General features: G+C 42.8%; 1 protein-coding gene and 1 pseudogene across 1 annotated transcript; both read left to right on the top strand.

Moving 5' to 3' along the window:
* The window catches only part of LOC119318236, a 16,862-nt pseudogene extending 6,097 nt beyond the window's left edge, over positions 1–10,765 (top strand).
* A 6,431-nt stretch (positions 10,766–17,196) lies between these two features.
* LOC119318235 (TVP38/TMEM64 family membrane protein slr0305-like) lies at positions 17,197–20,955 on the top strand. The gene is made up of 5 exons (XM_037592758.1): positions 17,197–17,482; positions 18,569–18,842; positions 19,603–19,839; positions 19,927–20,144; positions 20,481–20,955. The coding sequence occupies exons 1-5, from the start codon at positions 17,436–17,438 to the stop codon at positions 20,728–20,730; spliced, it is 1,026 nt and encodes a 341-aa protein (XP_037448655.1). The 5' UTR covers positions 17,197–17,435; the 3' UTR covers positions 20,731–20,955.
* The last annotated feature ends 4,827 nt before the right edge of the window (positions 20,956–25,782 follow it).

Raw genomic sequence — 25,782 nt, 5'->3', positions numbered from 1 at the left:
CGGCGGCGCGTGGCGGGGGCCGGCGGTGCGCAGCAGCGTGGCAGGGGGTGGCGGCCGGCGGCGCGCGGCAGAGTGGAAGGGGGTGGCGGCGTGCTTGAGGGAGGTCAAGACGGGGCGTGCGTTGTTTTTTCCCTTGCCGTACCGGTTCGTTTTTACATATTAGGAGGACTGCGGCTTGATATCTAAAACGTACGACCAGAAACAATCGCTGGTTTATTAGTAGGTAGGTAGGTAGGTATAGAGGTATAGATTATACTAAATCTTTGAGGCTCTGTTTGATAGCCGTTTTCGTTTTAAATACGGTTGTAAATAATATGTACTCCCTCCGCTTTTATTTACTCCACATATTAGCTTTGATCAAAGTCAAATCTTGTAAACTTTGACAAAATTTATAAATGAAAATATTAACGTATACAATAAAAAATTAATACCATTCCAAACGCGCCCTGAGTTGGTAAGCTACACTAGCATGGAGCTTCTCCCCCTATTTGGTTGATCTGGTCGGTAGAAATTAGCATCATCGCCTAAACTAAACGACGACGAAAAAGGGTTTCATCTAAACTAAAAAACAGTCGATGGAGAACTAAATTTATTTAAAGTAGAATATTCCTCTATTTACATGATATACTTTCTCCATTTCTAAATATAAGTCTTTTAGAGATTCCACTATAGACTACATACGGAGCAGAATGAATGAATCTTCGCTTTAAAATATCTATATACATCCGTAGAATGAAGAATATTTCTTCTGAATTGTAAATAATTATAGTCCATGTTGTTAGTAAGGAACAAGAGTCCATTTTCTTGTGCACGGTTCAGATGTTGGGGAAATCTGGTGCTAAGGTACAATCCGACTAATATTTTTGTGCTGCTCCCATTATTCACATTTCACAGGTTCGATGAGGAGATGGGGATGCCACCGCCACCAATTCAACAGAAACAGGCAGCATTACCTGCTATTAAACTTAGTGTCGCGAGCTCAGGGAGCATACCAATTCAACAGAAACAGGCAGCATTCCCTGCTAGTATTAAACTTGGTGTCGCGAGCTCAGGGAAGAACAAGATTTTCGACCCATCAAGTGACTTTATCTTGACGTGGAACCGTGCTTTCCTTTTTTCGTGCTTCCTTGCTCTATTCATAGACCCCCTGTACTTCTACATCCCAAAAATTGTCTACGGCACCGCATATTCCTGTGCTGGGACAGACAGACATTTAACCATCATCCTTACATTCTTCCGATCAATTACCGATCTTTTCTATGTGATTCACATCATAATTAAGTTCAGAACTGCATTTGTTAAAACGAGCTTAACCTTGGGGATTTTTAAAGGTGGAGATCTTGTCACAGACCCTAAAGAGATTGCATGGAAATATTTGAGATCTGACTTTGCAATTGATGTGGTGGCTGCATTGCCTTTGCCACAGGTAACTTGCTAATCTTCTTTCTTGTTCCAAGTGGAATGTAAGTAGTACTCCCTGGTTTTAGGATTTTGGTCAAGTATTTGCAATGTTTGATCTTATTTAACACGGATATGCTATATTAAGTGTGAGATTGTAAGATAGGGATGAACTCAAATAATTTTCTTCATTGCAATTGCAATACGAACATTTTTGAAAATAACAGTAGATATAGTTCTGTGTGAGTGCAGCACTCCACTGGACACGGTGAAGAAATATGATAGACATTCAACCATTCTCTCTCTAGACCAGCCCTTGGGATTGTCTGTAAAGGACATTCCAGAAAAAGATTACCTGAAATTAAATTTCTGCAGTTTCAGTAGAGTGGGTTATAGTAAAGATTTTTTTCTTTCTTTTTTCGAAACTTTGAGGGGCCTCAACCTGATGGTGTGTTCCTGCACATGTTCATATTAAGTTATGTGACTGGTTCAACATGGGCAAATTCCTTTCCTGAAATGAAATTCGAGATTCTAATGCAGAAATTGTGGAGCTTACGAGATAACCACTGAACTTGTTTTTTCATTCATATACAGTTATTGTGAATTGTTTATGTTCTGTAAGGGCAAATATCTTGTCTACTTATGTATCTTTACTAATGTGCAGATCATAGTCTGGTATGTGATACCAGCTATCAAATATTCCATTGCTGAGCACAACAATTACATCCTGGTGCTTATAGTTCTTGCTCAGTATCTTCCAAGACTATATCTCACATTCCCTTTAACTTATGAAATTATCGAAGCTACTAAAGTTGTTGCAAAGACTGCTTGGCAAGGGGCTGTATACAACCTGCTGCTTTACATGATAGCTAGTCATGTACGGTATCTGTATACTTTCATATGCAACCTTTCATCGTTTCATATGTTGAAGTTCACCAAATTCATGTTAAATGTACTGCTCAAGTTTTCATTTATTTATTATGTCGCAAGTTTCTTAGTATCCCTGTTCCACTTCATTCAGGTGTTAGGTGCACTATGGTATTGCTATCTGTTGATCGCCAAACAGCTTGCTGGAAAATAAGTTGCAGGAATGAAACTAGGTGCGATATTAGGTACCTACATTGTGATATGACACCAAATCAGAAATGGGCTAGTACAACTGATGTCTTCCATAGCTGCAATGCTAGTGATACCAGCATCACCTTCGACTATGGCATGTTCCTGCCTGCACTGTCCAATCTAGTGCCTGCTCAGAGTTTCTTGATAAAGTTGATCTATTCCTTTTGGTGGGGTTTACAGAATCTAAGGTATTTCTGTACTGGACATCTTGATATCAAACTAGAGTACTAAGTGAGAACTTACGTTGCAATTTCCTTTTACAAACCAGTAGCACTTTGATACCATTAGTATACACTTATGTAAGTTGAAAGCTTTGATGAGAACCTAGGATCTTACTCTTTCAGTTTCGGCTGAATAACATTGGGAAATTAACTTAGAAGTTCCTGTAGTGTTATCATAATCTTTTTATCGGTTGTCAGGATTGATAAGTGGCTCTCTAACATGGTATATCTCCCTTCCATTTTCTTGACAGTTGCTATGGCCAGACTCTTTCTGTTAGCACCTACGTTGGTGAGACACTGTTCTGTATATTCTTGGCAGTATTCGGTCTTGTCTTGGAATCATCTGGTCTGGTCTTGTTTGCATATGTGATTGGAAATGTGCAGGTACATTTTACATACTTGCGCTCTCTATATTGTAGAAGTTCATTATTCATGTGCGTGAAATTTACCATTTTAATCATCTCTAATATTATTGTTAGAAATAAATCTAGTAGGATTGACGTGATTGGATCTCAAGCCCCTAGTCATTAGATCACATAGTTGCATAGATCAGCGAGATAGTTTAGGATCTTACCACCAATGGAAGCAGTCATTGGTGTAGGCGATGCGAAGTCTTGTGTCTGCTCGATGCAGGTGTGATGCAGGCTCGGTGTAGATGCTCGCAGCGGGTAGCGGCGTCCCTCCAGGCGCCAGCGGCACTGCCCTGGCACCGGAGCAGAGGTAGGAGAAGGCCTTCCCGTTGCACAACACTCCCTCAGATCGGATTAGGGTTTTGGGATTTAGAAGGGTGGAGTAGAGGCACGTGAACAAGTCAGATCGTGCGTAGCCGGCTGCCACCCCTCTTTATATGTGGCGCTGGCGATCAGGGGACCTAAACCACGGTGGTTTGGGTCGCCCCCGATCGGGGCGCGTTAGTTGGGGTCGAGGGGGTACGAACGTTGGTTCGTGACCTCCTCCCCTTAACGTAACTTATATTTTGGTTTATCTCTTTGGCCCATTGGGCCTTAGATCAATTCCAACATTCTCCCCCTTAATCGTTAGGCTCAATAACTTTTGCCCATTCTCCATAGGAATGATATACTCGAGTAAGGTGTTACAACAGCCAATGAAAGGCTATTGAAACTCAATAATCATAGCACACATCCTATTTCAAAATGGGAAACATTTTGACTTAATCTGAGTAGTTTATATTAGCGGTCCCATAATTTCAGGATCAAAAGGCTTCCATTAAACCCATGTCGGCTATGTGCTCACGAAAAATATTGGGTGGTAAGCCTTTAGTAAGAGGATCCGCAAGCATACGTGTCGTACTGATATGCTTAACATTAATAGTTTGATCCTGGATTCTATGCTGAACAACACAGTACTTTAGGTTAATGTGCTTGGCAGCAACACTTGACTTGTTGTTATTCGCATACAAAGCTGCGGGTTCATTATCGCACTACAATGTCAGTGGTTTGGAAATGCTGTCAACCACTTTAAGTTTGGGAAGGAAATTCTTTAGCCATACAACCTGCCCGGTGGCCTCAAAACATGCTAGATATCCCGCCTGCATCGTAGATGAGGCAACTATCATTTGCTTGGAGCTTTTCCATGATATGACTCCTCCAGTGAGTGTGAATATATAATCTGACATGGATTTCATACTATCCACACACCCGACAAGATCAGAGTCTGCGTAACCAATAACTTCCAGGTTATCGAACTTTCTATATGTAAGCATGAAATTTGCAGTAACTTGCATATAACGCAAGACTTTCTTTGCGGCCTTCCAGTGGTCCGGTCCTGGATTAGATTGAAATCTGCTAAGCATCCCGGTTAAAAAAGCTAAGTCAGGGCGTGTACATACTTGAGCATACATGATGCTTCCGACAGCTGAAGCATAAGGAACCGATTTCATATGATCAGTTTCATTTTGGTTCCTTGGACATTGGAATGTCCCAAACTTATCACCCTTGACTATGGGGCAGGTGAGGAAGAGCACTTATGCATATTGTATTTCTTTAGCACTCTTTTAAAGTATGCCTTCTGCGATAGTCCTAATGTTACTTTGAACCTATCTCGATGAATCTCAATGCTAAGCACATACGAGGCTTCGCCGAGGTCCTTCATGTCAAATTTTGAGGATAGAAATCTCTTGGTCTCATGCAGTATATCTTTATCGCTGCAAGCCAATAGAATATCATCCACATATAGGACTAAAATTGTGAACCTACTGCCTTTAAATTTAACATATATGCAGTTGTCCACTTCATTTTCTTTAAAACCAAAAGTTCTAATAATCTTGTCGAACTTGAGGTACCATTGCCTTGAAGCTTGCCTCAAGCCATATATGGATTTCTTTAAATGACATGCCATATGTTCTTTTCCTTCCATGAAAAAACCTTCAAAATGAGTCATGTAAACTTCTTTGTTTAAGTCACCAATTCAAAATGTCGTCTTGACATCCATTTGATGCAGCTCTAAATCATAATGAGCTACAAGTGCCATGACAATTCTAAAATAATCTTTGGCTGACACAGGTGAGAAGATCTCCTTATAATCGATCCCTTCTCTCCGTGTAAAACCTTTTGGTACAAGTATCGCTTTGAAACTTTCGACGTTCCCCTTGGAATCATATTTGGTTTTGTAGACCCACTTGCAACCTACCCTTTTGGCTCCATCAGGAACTTCTACTAAGTCCCAAACATCATTCGAGCTCATAGATTTCAATTCGTCTTCCATGGCCACCAACCAGATGAGTCTTCACTTTTAGTGGCTTCCTTATATGAGGTCGGATCTTGTACCTTTTCTATGTCATTTTCATCCTCACACATGAAAGTGACATAATCACTGGAGATGGCATTTTTATTTTTCCATTGTGATCTTCTCATAGTCTCACTAATTAGTATGTGCATTTCTTCTTGCCCGAGAAGGTTGAGGATTAACACTGGGTTGAGGATCATCATCTGGCTGAGGGTATTCATCATGCTGAGGATCTTCATTATGTTGAGGCTCCTCGTCAGATTGAGGATCCACTTCAGGTTCGGGATCACTAGTAGGTGTCTTGTACATATTAGGCATAGGGATAAAGTTTTCTTGGATAGACATGGATGGAACATACATCCGGTTCTCCTCAAGATCAATCACCGTAACACTTCATTATCCTCAAAAAACAGCGCTTGCCAGGTTTCCACAAACTTGGTGGTATGACCTGGGCAATAGAAGCGATATCCTTTTCCTCTATGAGGGTACCCAATGAAAAAACAACTAATTGTCTTTGGGTCCAACTTCTTAATATGTGGATTGGACACTTTAGTTTCAGCTGGGGAACCCCCCACACACAAGTAACCAAAGCTCGGTTTCTTTACCGCCCACATCTCATAAGGTGTGCCCGGTGCTGACTTAGTTGGAGCAAGATTCAGGATGTGTGCATCTATTTTCAATGCCTCCATCCAAAGACTTACTAGTAAACTTGCATGACTAAGCATGCTACATACCATATCCATCAGATTATAGTTGCGACATTCAGCCACGCCATTTTGTTGAGGTTCACCAGACATTGAATATTGGGCAATAATTCCATTTTCAGCAAGATATTTCGCGAATGGTCATGGACTTTGCTCATAAGGAGCATTCCTACAATAATATTCTCCCCCGCGATCAGAACGTACTACTTTGATCTTTAGATTGAGTTGATTTTCAACCTCGGCTTTATAAATCTTAAATTTGTCCAAAGCAGATGAAGGAGTGGGACGTGTGAACAACTTGCCTCATTGCATTGCTTAGGCTTTGGAGGATTCTTTTTGAAGAACTGCTTTTTGTTGGGCACATCATTGCTACGAGCATTCTTCTCATGCTTTCCTTTTCCGGAGTTAACATGGAAAGCTTGATCTTTCTGTTCACTCTTCATTCTCTCTTCCTCCTGAATGCAATGTGCAATGAGTTCAAGTAGTTCCCATTTGATTTCAAGAGAATGATAGTTTATCTTGAATGGATTGAACTGTGAGGATAATGACCTAAAAACTAGGAGCACAAGAAGCTCTTCGTTCAAGTCACACTTCATGGTTTTAAGCTTTGCCGCGGCATTGCTCATACTTAAAATGTGCTCCCTCACATGCCCATCATATTTTGCACCGATTTCAAATATTCGGCGGCATTTCCTTTAGTGGGAATAGTCCCTTTAATCTCAGTCGAGATGGAGAAGTTCATAATTAGGAGCGTCATTCTATTTGACCTCTCAGACTTCTCAACTTTAGCATCATAGGCTTTCTTAAGCCCAACATACGCAGTGGCACCCTTTTCAGGTTCCACTAGTTTACTTTCCCTCAGTGCGGGGTCAACCTTATGCCATCCCAAGTGCAATAGCAACAAGTCCATGTTTGGAAGTTGTTTCCCATGGGTGGCTTGATGTTCTGAAACCACGACGACCGGGAGCTATCATCATTTCAAAACAGCATAAGTAAAGGAAAAGAACATCATAATTAAATTAAATTGTATAAAAATTGACCTACATTAGTTTGATCAATTTTGATGCAAAAATCAACTCCAAATTATATCACCGTTGGGCAGAAAATAATAAGGAATCAACGGGGTGATTCAAAATTGTAAAACAACATTGGTCTGTATCACAAAAAAGGATAACATTTATATGCCATAAAATGACACAAACATTAATTTCATCAGAGTTTCCTAAATAAAATTTCTAGTTAGTTCCGTTTCATTCAGAAAACTAAAGCATAATTTATAACATATTTTTTCTGGCTATTTTTAATTTAATACAATGCAAAACATTTGGAGGATAATCATTACAAAAAAATGCACTGAATAAAAAGTGAAAAGAACGCACAGAATTTTAGTTTGCCTAATAGCCCACGGCTACCCATTATGCAGCGGTCCAACGGCGAAAAACTCATGAAAGAAAAAAAAATGGTCACGCTGGGCCAAGACAACCTGGGCTGAGGCCCAACCGCGAAAACGGCTCGTCAGGCGGCCGAAGGCTCATCCGGTCTCGTCCGTCGGATCAAGCCGACGGCCCCGATCGCCCCGGAGCGAAGCAAAACCAGCACCGGGTCAAACCCTAGCCCCCATTTCCCCATTTCCTCCACGATTAACCCGGACCGACGACGACACCACGGTGGCGAGTGGCGCCCCCACCATGGCGGCCCAGTGGTTACGCTCAACGAAGCAGCATGCCGCGGACTGAGTCCAGGGAGCTCCTTCGGCAACCATGGCTACTGGCGTCGCGAGCACGGCGTTCGGTGGCGCGTGCAAGGAAGCATTTCACCGGCGTCTGCCGGCACAATCTTTTGGCAGGGATGGCCACGTGCGCGGTGAACCACCCACGGCACGCGCGCATCCATTAGGGCACAACATCTTCCGGCTATGGCACGGCGGCGGCCATAGGGTTTCGGTTTCACATGAAATCGGGAAAAAATATTGGATTTTGCATAATCATAGAAATCCCCTCCTTCTAATTGCTTAATCGTGCTAATTGAACATTTAACTTAAAAGCGGAAACATGGCTTAATTACTCTAACCGAAAGGATTGAGCATCTTCAGTAGATAATTAGCACTAACTCGTAACCTATTAGTCATTAACTGAAAAGTATAACCACAATCAGAGGCATTTAATCTTGATCATGAACCATAAACTTAAACCACAATCATTAGTAGTAATCATGATCAACGATTTAAACATATCATATTTAGGGATCTAATTTAGGCTTAATTAGCTCAAGATACCATTGTTAGAAAAAAAATCCAGTAGGATTGACGTGATTAGATCTCAAGCCTAGTCATTAGATCACCTAGTTGCATAGATCAGAGGGATAGTTTAGGATCTTACCACCAATGAAAGCAGCCATTGGTGTAGGCGATGCAAAGTCCCGTGCCTGCTCGATGCAGGCTTGGTGTAGATGCTCGCAGCGGGTAGCGGCATCCCTCCGGGCACCAGCGACACTGCCCTGGCACCGAAGCAGAGGTAGGAGAAGGCCTTCCCGTCGCACAGCACTTCCTCAGATCAGATTAGGGTTTTGAGATTTAGGAGGGCAGAGTAGACGCACGTGAACATGTCAGATCGTGCGTGGCCGGCTGCCACCTCTCTTTATATGTGGCGCTGGCGATCAAGGGACATAAACCATGTTGGTTTGGGTCGTTCCCGACCAAGGCGCGTTAGTCGGGGTTGAGGGGGTACGAACATTGGTTTGTGACCACCTCCCCTTAATGTAACTTACATTCTAGTTTATTTTTTTGGCCCATTAGGCCTTAGATCAGTTCCAACAAATGGCGGTAGGTATGTCGTTTCATTTGGTTTCATTCTCACCTCCTTCGAAAACCATGTCCTGCATTAACTCAATCAAATCAAATCATACCAAATCCTCAACTAAATCAAAACTTTATTTGCCTTCCCACCCATAGCCGAATCAAATCAAATCATACCAAAACCTTAACTAAATCTAAAATATTCTTGCCTGCCCTACCCATACTCAAATCAAATCAAATCTTACCAAAAATCTAGAATATGGTGGGTGTAAGGTATATATCGGGCACGATTGATGCTGAACCACTATAATATGTATGCCCACGTTGCAATGCACGGTCAATTAGAGCTGTTTTTTAGAATATAATATCTTACATTGTTATCATTGCAGACCTCCCTCCAATCCATCACTGTGACAAGGGAGGACGAATGGAGGTTACACCAAAGAGATGCAGAGGAGTGGATGAGACGTCGTCAACTTCCTAATGAACTGCGGGAAAGAGTTAGACGATTTATGCAGTTCAAGTGGCATGCAACTCAAGGTGTGCATGAAGAGGCTGTATTGAAGTTTCTACCAGAGGATCTACGACGTGACATTAAACGCCACCTTTGCTTGGAGCTTGTTCGCCAGGTAACTACTTCTACACGATTATGTGTAAATACACAACGAATCCACGTTTGAAACTTCCTGGTTTACCTTTTGGACTCGACTTCTTGTTATCATTTGTCATGTGCTAATCTCTCTTCTATTGTGAGGTTTCAGGTTCCGTTTTTCTCCCAGATGGATGACCAACTTCTAGATACCATCTGCGCGCGTCTTGTATCATCACTGTGCACAAAGGGCACATACATTGTCCGTGAGGGTGATCCGGTGACTGAGATGCTTTTCATCATTCGTGGAGAACTAGAAAGCTCGACAACAGATCGCCTCACAGGCTTGTTCACTTCAATTACCCTTAAAGCTGGTGATTTCTGCGGTGAGGAACTTGTTGGGTGGGCTCCTGTCCCGAAGCCTACCGCCAGGTTGCCATCATCCACTCGTACAGTGAAGGCGCTCACAGAAGTGGAGGCCTTCTCACTTAAGCCGGAGGATCTGAAGTTCGTGGCCATGCAATTTAGCAGTTTGAACAGCAAGAAGTTGCAGCACAGTCTCCGTTTCTACTCACACAAGTGGAGAACCTGGGGCGCGCGCCTCATCCAAGCTGCTTCGCGGCGGTACGGGAGGAGAAAGATGGCCAAGGGCCTGAGATCAGGAGACGCGAATGGTGAAGACGACCCTCCACGGAAGAAGAATCTGTAAGAGCGATGGCCACAAAAATAATGGCTGGGAAGTGGGAACAGGAAAGGGCTTCAGGCCATAAAAGACCTGTCTACACTAAAGAAGCCGGAGGAGGAGCCAGATTTCCCAGCTGAACCTTATGTGTAAGGTAGTAACTTATATCCTGTCCATAACGGACACTGATCCTGCTAGCTCTGCTGCCAGTTAGTCAGTCTTTGCCGCATGGAGGGGACCGTAATCCGGTTAGAATTAGGATTCACAGAACCGGCCGTTGATCTGAGGATGCTAGGAGATGCTAATTACTCTACGTTGTACATTCAGATGTATCTGTGTTTGTAACATCATTGGCACGCGCCGCTATGCTGACTGCCAGAGTTCTAACGTTGAAGCCATAGTCTGACCTTGCTATTCTTGTTTAAGGTATGAGCGACTCCACTTCGTTATCAGCAGCTCTGATGCAGAGGCTGGGGACAATCTTCCTTTCTATTTATTTAAAAAAAACTTCGATATCAGCATCATTTAGGTTCTGGATATGCTTTCCATTACGCTTTCAATCTATGAAGCACCGATACGGTGACACCGATACCGCGATACGGATACGGCGATACGAGATACGGCAATTTCTAGAAACATCAATATAGCGATACGGTGAGTATATATAAATAATTAATAAAATCGCATGTAATAAAACAAACATAATAGAATGTGGGAGATGAGATCAAACATCTTCATGCTAAATTTCTAAAACCACTAGTTTAGCTACACACAGGGATTCAAAATTGCATTGTTGTGCTATACAAATATGCCCTGAGCTAGAGTGGGTTTGTTTCTAAACGGGCAGCACAGTATTGAGTGGAGTAGATACGATGCAGCTTCCCTAGCAGTAGGCAGTACAGTAGCATCACACATCAGCAAGCAAGCAATACCAAGCAGCAAGCACACATCACTCGGGGCCAGCGAATCAGCCAAGCACACAAGTAGTCAGCCAAGCACACAGGAAGCAGCAGCCAAGCACACATCAAGCAGTTCTTCCGACGACGACGGAGAAGACTCCAGTAGAGTCAGCCGAGGCGGCGGCGTGGTAAGTAAGGCGATTCCAGGCGGCGGCGGCGGCGCGCTCCTGCAGTCCCCCGCCCGATTAGGCTCATGGGCTTCTTATTGGGCTTGAGGCTGGCGACGTCCTTCCCGTGTCCCGCCCGTATCCTGCCGTCTCCACAGTGCGTATCGAGTTTATTTTCTTTCTTTTTAAATCTAAAATCATGATACTCCTGGGATACGCGTATCGGAGCCGTATCCTGCGTATCGGAGTATCGGCGGCGTGCAGTACGCCGATACACCAGTTCTGGCCGTATCGGTGCTTCATAGCTTTCAATAACGCTATATGCTGTTACAGTGGCAGCAGTGACCTATGGAGGATTTGGACGACAAATTTGAAACCTGTGCTGGCAATCATATTTAGTGGCCGAGTGCGGAGGCCGGGCTATGCATGCGTGAATCTACTTAAGGTTGTAATAAAGCATGTTTATTTGCAAGAGAGATAGAGAGGAAAAAGACAGGCTGCGTGAGGTAGCAGGCACCAAAATTCCTGTGTTCTTCTGTTCTTGTGTGCGAGGTGTGTGAAATAGCTGAGAGGAAAAAGAAGGGAGCGGGCTATTAGCTCCAACAAAGCATCATTGAAGGTTGTCGTTTATCTGCAAATGGGCGCAATTTTTTAGCGGCAAAAGTACATGCAATTTTTCAGCAGCAAGAATTATTTTTGCAATTTTACCACTATTTTCTACCATGATTCCTAATGTTTTATATCTGTATAAGAGCACGGAAAAAAGATCTGGCCACAAATCCTCATCCAAGATATGTCATGCTATTGTTTGCAGTTTGGTTCATGTTCCTTGGTTTGGAACTACTAATGACATCTTGGCCGAAACGTTTCTTCTGAATTTATACGAATGATCATTAAGTATTCATCATCCTTTTGTCATAACATAATAATAAAGTTCATAGTGTGGTCAAAACAAAATTGAAAAAATGGACATGGAGTTTCTTAGCCCGAGCTCATATGAGCTCGGGTGAACAGTAAAATAAAAAAAAATGAAAAACTTTTCAAAAAATTCTGAATTTTTCTAGTAACAAACACTAACAAAAGTTTTCAACGCTTGCAAAAGTTCATCGTGAAATGATATTTTTAGAAGCTGTGGCTAAAAAAATGATGCTCCAAAAATGCCATTTCCAACAGCATTTTGGAGTGATGTTTTTTTTTGCCACGGCTTATACAGATGTCATTTCACCATGAAATTTTGTAAGCATTGAAAACTTTTATCAATGTTTGTCACTAAAACTTTTTAGATCCTTTTTATTTTGTTTTCAATTTGTTTTTACTGTTCACCTGAGCTCATTTGAACTCGGGAGTAGAAGAGTACTTTCATGAATGAACTTTTTTTTGCGAGAAAACTTTCAATCTATTCATCAACTGTTAAAGTAGTACAAAGAACACCAAAAGTAAAAAATTACATGCATGTTCTTACATCACCTAGCGACGACTACAAGCACTGGAGCGAGCGGAAGATGTGCCGCCGTCATCGCCCCTCCAACATTGGAGCTGAGCAAACCTTATTGTAGAAGACAGTCAGGAAGTCATCGTGCTAAGACCCCAGAGGACCAGCGCACCAAAACAACAACCATCGCCAATGAAGAGAAGCATAGATCGGAAGCATCCAACTTGTAAACACACGAATATAGACGAACGGAGATCGGATCCACCAAAGACGAACGATGCTAGAAGCACCACCAGGACAGGAACTAGGCGTGGAGAACCTTATTCGTCTTCAGAAAACCGTCGTCGTCTTGCATTCCTGAGCAGAACACAAACACTAACAAAACTCAAAAAACACTTAAAAACGAAGCCCTTCCGCCGGCAAAGACCGGGATCCACCACATCTTCATGACCCTAAGGTCAAAGAAGATGAGGCAGGCCGGCAGCTGCGCAGCGGGAGACAACATAAACCCCTAGGGATGGCTGCCCTTGTGCGTACGAGTGGGGTACCGACCAAATTGAAATAACTCTTAAGAACCAAAGTAACAAAAGACTTCCAATGGTTGAATGTTAAATCAACAACTTTTTGTGTCATGCAGTGAGCACTAAAGCATTTTTTGCATTACGACCAACCCTTATCGTCTTGTTGGAGTGTATTATGGCAAGCGACCCGATCCGTGCGGTGAGTCTCTTCTTCAACAAAATCTTCTGCCTTTTAGTCCAGGGGAACCTGGTCGGCTTCTTTCCTGACAGTCGCCGCACTTCAATTCCGACCTACTATATAAGAACATGTCCTCTAACTGTTGGGGAACGTAGTAATTTCAAAAAAAAATTACGCACATGCAAGATCATGGTGATGCATAGCAACAAGAGGGGAGAGTGTTGTCCACGTACCCTCGTAGATCGAAAGCGAAAACGTTAGCACAACGTGGTTGATGTAGTTGTACGTCTTCACGATCCGACCGATCAAGTACCGAACGTACGTCACCTCCGAGTTCAGCACACGTTCAGCCCGATGACGTCCCTCGAATTCCGATCCAGCCGAGTGTTGAGAGAGAGTTTCGTCAGCACGATGGCGTGGTGACGACGATGATGTTCTACCGACTCAGGGCTTCGCCTAAGCACCGCTACAGTATTATCGAGGTGGACTATGGTGAAGGGGAGCACCGCACACGGCTAAAAGATCAAACGATCAATTGTTGTGTTTATGGGGTGCCCCCCTGCCTCCGTATATAAAGGAGCAAGGGGAGGAGGCGGCCGGCCAGGGAAAGGCGCGCCAAGGGGGAGTCCTACTCCCACTAGGAGTAGGACTCCTCCTATTCCTAGTAGGAGTAGGAGAGGGGGAAGGAAAGGGAGAGGGGGAGAAGGAAAGAGGGGGTCGGCCCCCTTTGCCCTAAACCAAATCGGTTTGGGCCTTGGGGGGCGCGCCCCACACTCCCCGTGTTGCCCTTTATTTCCACTAAGACCCATGTAGGCCCATTAAGCCCCCGGGGGGTTCCGGTAACCTCCCGGTACTCCGGTAAAATCCCGATTTCACCCGGAACATTTCCGATATCCAAACATAGGCTTTCAATATATCAATCTTCATGTCTCAACCATTTCAAGACTCCTCGTCATGTCCGGGATTACATCCGGGACTCCGAACAACCTTCGGTACATCAAAACATATAAACTCATAATATAACCGTCATCGAAACGTTAAGCGTGCGGACCCTACGGGTTCGAGAACTATGTAGACATGACCGAGACATGTCTTCGGTCAATAACCAATAGCGGAACCTAGATGTTCATATTGGCTCCCACATATTCTACGAAGATCTTTATCGGTCAAACCGCATAACAACATACGTTGTTCCCTTTGTCATCGATATGTTACTTGCTCGAGATTCGATCGTCGGTATCTCAATACCTAGTTCAATCTCGTTACCGACAAGTCTCTTTACTCGTTCTGTAATACATCATCCCGCAACTAACTCATTAGTTGCAATGCTTGCAAGGCTTAAGTGATGTGCATTACCGAGAAGGCCCAGAGATACCTCTCCGATAATCGGAGTGACAAATCCTAATCTCGAAATACGCCAACCCAACAAGTACCTTCGAAGACACCTGTAGAGCACCTTTATAATCACCTAGTTACGTTGTGACATTTGGTAGCACACAAAGTGTTCCTCCGGTAAATGGGAGTTGCATAATCTCATAGTCATAGGAACATGTATAAGTCATGAAGAAAGCAATAGCAACATACTAAACGATCGGGTGCTAAGCTAACGGAATGGGTCAAGTCAATCACATCATTTTCCTAATGATGTGATCTCATTAATTAAATGACAACACTTTGTCTGTGGTTAGGAAACTTAACCATCTCTGATCAATGAGCTAGTCAAGTAGAGGCATACTAGTGACATACTGTTTGTCTATGTATTCACACATGTATTATGTTTCCTGTTAATACAATTTTAGCATGAATAATAAACATTTATCATGATATAAGGAAATAAATAATAACTTTATTATTGCCTTTAGGGCATATTTTCTTTACTAACCGCCGCAGCCATAACACGTTTGACATAACTAACAAAGTAATCTTCAAATTCAAAGCCAAAGATGACGAGCGTGACCAAATTGTGGTGCTGGAAATTAGTTGCGGCCGAGCCCCACTCTGCACCCTTGTTCTTGCTATAGAATTATTTTTCCTCTTCTCCTCGTCCATTTCCATTGAACACAAATCATCCCATAACTGCCTGTCAACAATGGGAGAAATATAAAAATAAACTGTCAATGAGCACCCTTGTTCTGGCTAAAATAGATCTTTAGGTAAGCACATACTGTAATGTATAGCTCCTTCAGTAAGGGCACGGCTTCAAGAATGAACATTGTCCAGGTGAGATCACACCCTTCAGGAAGTTTAACTAGATCCACAAACCTTAGTTGGTGGAACACAGATGCCAGAGTTTGCGCCGGACATTATGGTTGCGCCCAAATCTGGAAGTATATGAAAGTGATTAGTAGCAATTTAGGCTATGCAGAATATGAAAGTGATCCTAGCAAGGCCAAGGTGAGACAACAACATATATGATGCTTCCAAGGTAGAAGTAAATGAGTTAGGGTTAACCAAAGAACCGTGGAGACGGGGATGTATCCAGATATTCACTTTCTTGAAGGGGAACATATTCATCATTGGAGGGGCACATGTTACCACGAAGGCCCATGCTATTCTCCTTGAGATATCACCATAAAGACGATTCTCAATCACTAGTAGTAGACCTTGGGATGACCTCCAAACCAGTAGGGGCAGTCAAGGAAGTGGCATGCGGCATGGCGGCTATTAAGCGACTCTCTTTTCGGTGGAATAATAGTTGTGTCATTGGCAGGACAGTCACACATACAGCTACGACATTGACATAAATAGTCATGAGAGGAAGAAATTGGTTGAAACTTTCTTCCCATCCGGACGGTTGGCTTTGGATTGCATATCAACACTTCCAGCCTCTAATTTTAAAGGCTCGTGGAATCTTTGAAGCCGCCTTCAAAAATTATGGGGAAAGATACGATGGTTATACTAGACCTGCTTTTATGTCTCAAACACTAAACGAGTGATTATTATGACGACATAACACTGTCAAAATTGCTCTAACCATCCACGCATCCATGCACGATATGAAACTCACTATCACAGGCAAATTTCAAACAAGTGCACAAAAAGAATTATAGTAAGTTGACATGTTGCTGCAAAAATAAACCCAAATATTAAGTGTCATACGTGTGGTACGAAGCACTCCGACGTTGAGGTTTTTTACAAATAAAGCTACCATCCGAAAAGAAAAACAAAAAAAAAAGACGAAACATGCCATCTGAAAAAAAGTTGTCATGCCTGACAACTAAAATTGTCACCCTCGTGTCACTAAACTTGCCATAAAAATGTTCAAAGTTGTCATGTGTTCATGCCACACGTGTGACACTTATTGAAGTACAAAATCAAACCATTAACCAATGAAATGAAACGAGATGATTATTGTAAAGCCTGTCTACTGCTTCCTTTCAACACGATGAAGCCAGTTGCAATCGGCAACCCTCTAACTTATACTTGTGTCATTCCTTTATACTTTTTTCGTTCCTAAATATTTGTCTTTCTAAAGATTCCAACAAGTGACTACATATAAAGCAAAATGAATGAATGTACACACTAAAATATATCTATATACATTCGTATGTGGTATTTCATTTGGAACCCTAAAAGATAAATATTTAGGAACGGAGGGGGTATATTTTAAAAATAACAAATCCGCGGCCTTCTATAGAAAAGAAAACTTCTAGACGAAAGAAAGTCGCACCAAGACACGACCAGAATTCATTCACCGGTGCGGTGTCGCCACGAGCACCGTGGATATGGAAGCACGATAGAAAGAGTCGACCGCGGACATGCTTCCCTTTGGTTCGAAGCAAACCGGCCGGCCACCAACCAACCAACGCTCCCGAATCTATCCATCATATCAAACCTTCCGCCGCCGGTGAGCTACCCGCAGCGCCGGACTGCCGCCCGCCCGCCCGCCCTGCTCTGCTCCGGTTCTCTCCGCTCCTCCGCCCCTCCGCCGCGAGCTCCCGGAGACCCAACGGAGAAGGGAGGGGAGAAGAAGCAAAGCCTCGGACATGGCACGCGTCCTCCCTCTGGATATCGAGCCCGGGGAGGCGCACAGGTAGCACCCCGTCCTCCCGAGCCACCGCATGCAGTTTCTGCTTCTTTTTATTTATTTTCCTGCTCGGATTTCGCCATGCTTGTTGTTTTTATCCGTGGAGCGGAGCTATTTTTGGAAATTCGGTGCTCGGCGATGTATGCCTATCGTCGAGGCGAAAACCTAGCCCTCGAGGCCGCCACAATAAAGCCGCCGCTCCTCTCCTCGCCGGTGGCGCCGGGGCCTCTAGGCCGTCCCCCTTCCGCCCCCGCGGATCCCTTCTCCCCGACCTCGTCGCCGCGCTCGTCCTGGACGGCGACGGACGCCGGCTAGATGGCCAGCTTGGTTAATGTCATCCTTTTTCCCCATTCTTGCTCGTCTAATAAATCCCCGCCTCCTTAAAAATTATTGTTTGTGCATCTCATAGAGAAAATAAATTCTAGTACTGCAAGTATGCCATATCTGCACTTTTTAGTTTGATGCGTGGGGTGAGGTTGGGGGGGATTGGGGATGGATGTTGATCCAAGGGTTTCGAAAGATTTAAGAATCGTTGTTCAGGCAACTTATGAGTATGTTACATCCTGATGTTGGCTGCTCTCAGATTATCTAATCTTATTTTCCTTTGGATCGTTGCTTCCCTGTGGCCAAATATCATATCATGGTTTTAAAGATAACAGGAGCCTAGGATTCATTTAGGAGCACATATCTCCACTCCTAATTTCACTAGGATAACAGGTGTCGCATTACTTGACGTTTTTCTTTGATAATAGTTTAATGCTGTATCCAGTTTGGGAATCTTACTTAAACTAGCATGTTACATCCATCCATGCTGCTTTTAACTATCATGATTCAGTCACTGTTTGTTAACACTACACCATGCTACCCAAACCAGTACATTTTGAGTTCAGTAATATGTGGGTGAATAAGCTGTAACCCCGATTGTTGTTTTAAGGAAATAACATGGAGTTGGGCCTGTGTGACTCTAATTTAGATAAGGATCTGTCACATGTCAACCTTAACCTTACATCTATGACACGAATTAATAACATCTCTACATTCGTGGGCAGCATCAGTACCTTTATTTGATAATATTTCCTGGCTTGTAAACAGAGCTGGTGAGACGGTTGCTAGCACGCCAAGCTCTTCAGCTGTGGTGTCATGCAATAGAATTGAGCATTCTGAGCAAAACATAAAGGACGACGAATACGCGATGCTGATGACGCCAGCTCAACATGCAACGGCTGACAACAACACAGAAATTTTACCTCAGCAACCCAAGTCAAGTCACTTCAGTTGGTGGATGACAGCTCTGCTTGTCTGCTTCCTTCTTATAATGGCAACTTATATCTTTGTGAAATTTGGAGCCCCCTTTGCCTTTGAGAAGGTGGGTGCTGATACCTTCTGTGCAAAATAAAATTTCTTCCTTACAGGGTAATTTTAGGCAGCTCACTGAATGCCAGTCGACTTCCATTCTTCTTGTTACCTTTCACTGAATTTCACGAAATGCATTTCAGAACCAACTGATGTTGGCTCATTGATTGACTCTTCGGTAGTTAGCCATTTTGGGATGTGATCTTTTGCTTGGTCTGTTTCGGTCCATAGGCTTTTTTTATATAATAATCAGGTACTTTAAGGTGGCATGCATCTATAAATTCCATGGGACAATCATAAAGCTTCAAGTCGTTATCACACTGCTCATTTTTATGTTTGGTTGTCCTTCAATATACTTGAATAGCAGTATAGCACCAGTGAGGCATTCAACTTAATACTTTTGGTTTTTGTCGAACATGTCTGTTATATGTTTCCTTTTGTCACATCTGCTTAGATCTCAAGCATATGTTCAGAGTCCAGCTTGTAATTTTCAGGAATTACTGTTACACCATTGACATGAATATTCTGGTTGGTTCATATAATTAGAATGCTATTTGTTTAGTGAATGCATATGTGGCATACTGAACTTTGGGAGAAATTTTAGTTGTATGTATGAAAATATCAATTGTGTCATGTTTTTGAGCTATGTTGTGCATGTGTACTCTTTAATCTTATTCTCTCTTTTTTATGAAGAAGATTTTGAGTTGGGTTGTTGAAACAGAACATCTACGCTAATATGTATATATGTATTTTCTTGTGTTTGTTACTTGCAGATTCTTTTTCCAATCATGAAATGGGAAGCAAGTGCCTTTGGCCGTCCAGTATTGGCTCTTGTCCTCGTCGCATCTTTGGCTCTCTTCCCACTCATTTTAGTCCCCTCTGGACCTTCTATGTGGTTAGCAGGAATGATCTTCGGTTATGGCTGGGGTTTCGTGATTATTATTGTTGGGACTACTCTTGGCATGGTTGGGGCATATTGGATCGGCTCATTGTTCCGCGAGCGACTACATGTAAGATTCCTCAGACTTGCATCTTTTCTCTACCTGAGGAGCTGTGTCTTAATATCTTCTCTGTTTTGTTCCTTTTTTTCAATGCAGGCATGGTTAAAGAGATGGCCTCAGCAGATAGCTCTAATAAAGCTTGCTGGCGAAGGGAGTTGGTTCCACCAGTTTCGAGTGGTTGCACTATTCAGAGTCTCACCGTTTCCATACTCGATTTTTAACTATGCCGTGGCCGTGACAGAAATCAAATTCAGCCCTTATGTATGTGGTTCAGTTGCCGGAATGACACCTGAGGCATTCATCTATATCTATAGGTATATACAGATATCCACATTACAGATTATGGATTTACTAAATTCCGCTTTATCATTTTGTCATGACTATTGAGGCCATGCATCTAGGTTTATTGTGCATCTGTCATCTGATTAATGCCCTTATATAACAAAATAGTACATGGATTGCTGATCGTTAACCAATTCTTTTCTAGTAGAGCGTGCAGTATTTGGTAGACAAGCGTCATAATCTATACATTTCTGCTCTTGATAAGCAGGAGTTTTCTTGCTGCCGATTTAAGCTAGACTGTAGTAACCCAAACAGAGACATCTCTCAAAGTAGTGATGACTTACTGATCTTGCTTAATGCTTATGCAGCGGGCGGTTGATACGTACGTTGGCCGATGTGAAGTATGGCAAGCATAAGTTGACTACAGTGGAGATAGTCTACAGCATAATCTCGTTCGTCGCTGCCGCTGCCCTCACGGCCGCCTTCACAGTTTACGCCAAGAAGTCGCTAAACAACATAAAAGGCCCAGATGATATCTCAGAGGACCACCAACCTGCTGCTGGCTCTGCTGGGGTGACTGCACTAAAAAATGGCCATCAGGACGTGCATATCCTGTAGCTTTTACATGTCGTATGATGTCTGTATTCATTCAATTCACCAGAGAAAAATAGGTAGCTAGGCTCTGACAGCAGGTGGATGCACCTGTCTAACTAGATAAATATGTATGGTTTTACTACTCCCTCTGTTCACTGTTATAAGGCGTGTAGACGTGCAAAACAACTCGATTTCAGTTGTCTGAAATGACTTATAAAAATGAAGGGACATTTACATCTCTGCCCCTAACTCGAACCCACTACTCAGTTTTGCCCCTAGTTTTCGGGTATGCTCAGTTTTGCCCCTCTGCCGTCAATGCCACTTATAGAAATGCCCCTCCGCTCCGTTTTCGTCCAGTCAAGGCTGTTTGACCGCTAACTTGCCGTCAGTTTGACATATTTGCCCTTCTCTCTTACATGTGGCCCCTCTCTTACCTCTTCGCTTCACTCTCTCTCTGTTCTCTTTCTCTCGCTCGACCCTAACCCTAGCTCTGTCTTCCCCAAATCGCCCCCTCACCTGAACCCTAGCGGCTTCGATCCCCACCATGGAAAACTCCAGATCAATGGCGGGCACGGTGGAGATTCGGTCGACCTGACTCTTTATGCGAGCTGTGCTGCGATTCGGAGCCAACCGCTGCGGATGGAGGTCGATGGTGGTTGCGGCGCCGGCGGCGGCCATGAAGGGAGCACAAATCCGAAGGGGTAAGTGCAGTACTTTCAGATCTGAAGCCTGCTATACGTATTGTAGTTCGTTTTGATTCCTAGTGTTCATCCGCGTTCGTAGTGCTCATTTGGTTCGATTTTTTTTCTGTTTTTCATTGTCATTCGTAGGGTGGACTATATATGTTTGGATTGTAGAATGGAAACAACTCTTCTAGTTCCTGCTGGTACAAAAGCAGGGAACACAGGATTTTCATTTCCTTTGGTAGTGGAGAGCACACTGAAGTTTGTGCAGTTTAGATCTCATATCTGTGCTAAATACCCGTGGGGAATACATGATGCAGTTGAATTCAGGTACTGGAATATTGATAATTCAGTTTGGGTCCCAGTCCAATGTGATGCTGAATTAGAAAAGATGTTTAGAAATCATGCTCATTTCCCAGTCAAATTGGAAATCAATGTCATACAAAGAAAAAGAGGATTGACAGACAGCAGTGGAAGAAAATCACAATCTACTAGTTCTAGAGGTAGGAGCAGAATATCCAAGGGGAGAAAAACAAGTGTTAGCAGTCAGAAGAGAGCTTCAGATGCAGGAGAGAGCTCTATGCAGGTTCCAGGAACACCATCAGAGCAAGTGCCTATTTATGCAGGTCCTACTCAGAGCAGAGATTCTGTTGATCCAAATATTGAGGAGGGACTTCCTGATGATTGGCCTACAGATGATGAGGATGAAAGGCTTTTCCCTCAGTTTGTTACAAAACAAAAGGCCAAGAAGACAGATGATGATGGGGATGAAGATTATATTCCACCACCAGAAGGAATGTTTGATGAGCCAGGTGAAGATGAGTTGGAGGAGGACCAGGACATGGGATATAGTGAGGATGATGATGATGGAAGGCCAGATGTGCAGTACAACAGAGATGATCCTTCTTTAAAAGAAGGAACTATATTTTCTAGTGCTTTAGACTGTAGGAATGCACTAGCTACATTTTCAATTAAAACTCAGAGTGAGTATGTAGTAGACAAGAGTGATCCTACCAGGTTGACTGTTCATTGTGCTTATAAGAGGTGTAGATGGAGGATGCATGCCTCCTTAATGAGAAATAGCTCATTGTTTCAGGTACAAACAGTAGGTGCATATGTAGTTACATTGCAAATATTTTCCAGTTATTTGTTGCAGCAAGTATGTCTGACATGTAATTGAACTTTCAATATTGCAGGTCAAAGTGAACCAGTCTGCACATACTTGTCCAAGTGTAAGCAGAAGGCAAAGACTAAAGTCAGCTAAGTGCAGATGGGTTGCTGATGCAGTGAAGCATTGGGTTTTAGAGGATTCAGAGGTTGGAGTTACAGAGTTGAAAAAGAACCTGAAGAAAAAATATGGCCTACAAGTCCCATACATGAGAGTGTTCTATGGAAAGCAGATGGCACTGGACAACATTTATGGTAAGTGGACTGACTCATTTCAATTGTTGTACACTTACAAGGCAGAAGTTGAGAAAGCATCTCCTGGAAGTGTAGTTAACATTGACAAGCACACTGTAGAGTACAAAATAGCTGGAAAAACTAGACAGAAAGAGTGCTTTAGAAGAGTGTTTGTTTCTTTCAAAGCATGCTGGCAAGGTTTTTTAGATGGATGTAGGCCCTATCTTGCAGTAGATGGCACAACACTGAATGGCAGATATAAAGGCCAACTTGTGAGTGCATGTGCAGTGGATGCTTGCAACTGGATCTTCCCAGTAGCAATTGGAGTTGTTGAGTCTGAAAATACAGATAGTTGGACATGGTTTTTCCAGAATTTAAAAGAACTAATAGGACATCCACCAGGTCTTGTCATCCACACAGATGCATGCAAAGGACTAGAGACTGCTGTTGAAGATGTATTCACTGGAGTTGAGCACAGGGAATGCATGAGGCATTTGGCAGCTAATTTTTCCAAAAAATTTAGAGGAAAGTTTTTTGATGATAATTTGTGGCCTTGTTCATTGACATATAGCATGAAAAAACACAATTATCATCTTAGACAGCTACACAGCAAACCTGGTGTGAAAGAGTACCTAGAAGAGCATCATAGCAAACTATGGGTCAGGGCCTTGTTCAATGAAATATGCAAAGTTGATTATGTCAATAACAATTTAGCTGAGTCATTCAATTCCAAAATTAAGAAGTGGAAGGGGATACACATTGTGGACTTGCTTGACAAAATTAGGCAGTTCATAATGGAAAAGTTTGACTTGAGACAGCAGATTGCAGCTGGGACATACAATGGGCACATCATAATCCCAAAAATCATGATTATGCTTCATGCAAAATCAAAAGACCTTGATATGTCCATAGTGAAAAGAAGCACATTAGAGGCAGAGATTACTGCAATTGACAAGGAAAAAAGAGAGTGGAGATATCCTGTTAATTTGCAAACACATACTTGTAGTTGTAGAAAGTGGCAAATAACAGGACAACCATGCATACATGCATTGTACTTTATCACTTCAATGAGAGGTCCAGTTAGTGAGATTGATCAGTATGTTCATGAGTATTTCTCTGTGGCAAAATTCAAGGCTACTTATGCTGATAATCTGCCACTTCTGGAGGGCAAGCAACAATGGGATGTTGTAGACCCAGGATTTAAACTGAGTGCTCCATTGCAAAATAGGCCACCTGGTAGACCTAGGAAGACAAGAATTAGGGCTAAATCAGAGGGAAAAGGACTTGGAGGAAGAAAGAATAAGTGTTCAAGATGTGGGAAGCTTGGGCACAAAGGCAGCCACTGCAAAGAGTCCATTGACCCTGCATTTGGAGAGGAAGAACATTGGGGTGCTGATAATGCCAATGATGAACCTCTGGCTACTATGGCAGATGCTGCTACTGATGATGTAAATGCAGATGCTGCTACTGATGATGCTACTAATGAAACTATGGCAGATGCTGCTACTGATGATGCAAATGCAGATGCAAGTGATGAAGATGCTGCAAATGCAAATGCAACTGCTGGAGATGATGTAAGTGAAAAAATGGCAGGTGCTGGAGATGCTGCTAATGCAAATGCAACTTCTACGGATGCAACAACAGTCAGTAGTGCAGTCAGGTACTTTTTTGGTTTATTTTTGAAGTTCTTTCCTAAATTCTTCAATGTTTGCTAACTGGCCTCTCCCATTTATTTGTGACTTTGCAGCCCAAGAAAGAACTACAAAAGACCAGCTAAGAGGGGACAATCACCACATAAGAAGAAGTTCAAAATTGCAGAAGAGGACATTATAGGTTCTGTCACTGGAAGCAATAATCCTACCAGTTCTTCTACTCCAAACAAGGCTGTGAGCAAAACTGTGAGCACCAGGAGGAGTTCTAGGCTCTCTTCAAACCCAGCTTGCAATACTAGGAGCAAGAAGAACAAGTAGATGTGGTAGTACTTGTAATGCTGTGAAAATTTGTTGTGGGTGTACTAGATTTGAAGTTTGTTGTGACACAATGCTGTGAACTCTTTTATGTCTCAGTGTGATCATGTCCTATGTTTAGGCCAATTCCAAGTGTGCCCATTTAACTGTCATTTTTGTCACATTACTACTGCACTGTCACATTAGTACATTGCTACAAAATGGAACACAATATACTCAAAATAGCAAACTCATTTCCAGTTAAAACTTGTCACATTACACCAGATGAAACTCATTTCCAATGTGCTTTGGAACAAATACAACTAATTAAGATAGCTCACACAACAATACATTACATTTCATTACATACCATAATCCAGCTAGTATGGATTCTTAAACCACTCAGAAAAAACTGATGCCAAAATGCTAATGCAAATTACTATGAGAAATCCCCATGTTTGCATAAGTTCATTTCTCTTCTTGATCTTCAACTTGAGTTTCTTGTTCTTCTCTATTAAGTACATCAACCTCCTCTCCAAATGATGGGACTTTAGCCAGCTTTTCTCCAATCCAGCATGAAGTTCCTCAAATGCACGAGCAACACAATCTGTGGGAGGGGGATCAATCCAAACTACCCAGTCACATTCATCAGGGAGCTACAGAATTAATCTTACATTAAACAACAAAAAATTGGCAAATAATGTCAGCAAAATGAGAGGACAGACAGAGTGGGAATGAGAGTTAATCTTACATCTAGGGGGCAGCCTAAGAATCTTCTTCCCGTGCTTGCACCTCCCCAGGCGACGCGACGAGCGGGGATGAGACCGTGCCCTGCGCACCGCCGCGTCGTGCTCATCTCCAGTCCAGAGAATGACGGATGGGGGAGGTAGAACTCGGATTGAAACTGAACAATCCCAACACCATCGACCTAAACACAGGAAATCCCTAATCTGATGAACCCTAATTGGGACAGAAATACCCCAGATCGATCCACCGATGAGCCACACTTACCTCGCAAGTCACCGACGAGCTCGACGTGGACATGT

The sequence above is a fragment of the Triticum dicoccoides genome, chromosome 6A (genome assembly GCF_002162155.2).
Source record: "Triticum dicoccoides isolate Atlit2015 ecotype Zavitan chromosome 6A, WEW_v2.0, whole genome shotgun sequence".
Taxonomy (NCBI): domain Eukaryota; kingdom Viridiplantae; phylum Streptophyta; class Magnoliopsida; order Poales; family Poaceae; genus Triticum; species Triticum dicoccoides.
This window is presented reverse-complemented; position numbering and strand designations above follow the sequence as displayed.

Bases quoted from the DNA above. Each gene is read 5' to 3' on its own strand.
- LOC119318235 (XM_037592758.1), top strand. From the start codon at position 17,436: ATGGCACGCGTCCTCCCTCTGGATATCGAGCCCGGGGAGGCGCACAG. The intron at 19,840-19,926 runs GTAAGATTCCTC...TTTTCAATGCAG, and splicing joins TGTTCCGCGAGCGACTACAT to GCATGGTTAAAGAGATGGCC. The intron at 20,145-20,480 runs GTATATACAGAT...ATGCTTATGCAG, and splicing joins GCATTCATCTATATCTATAG to CGGGCGGTTGATACGTACGT.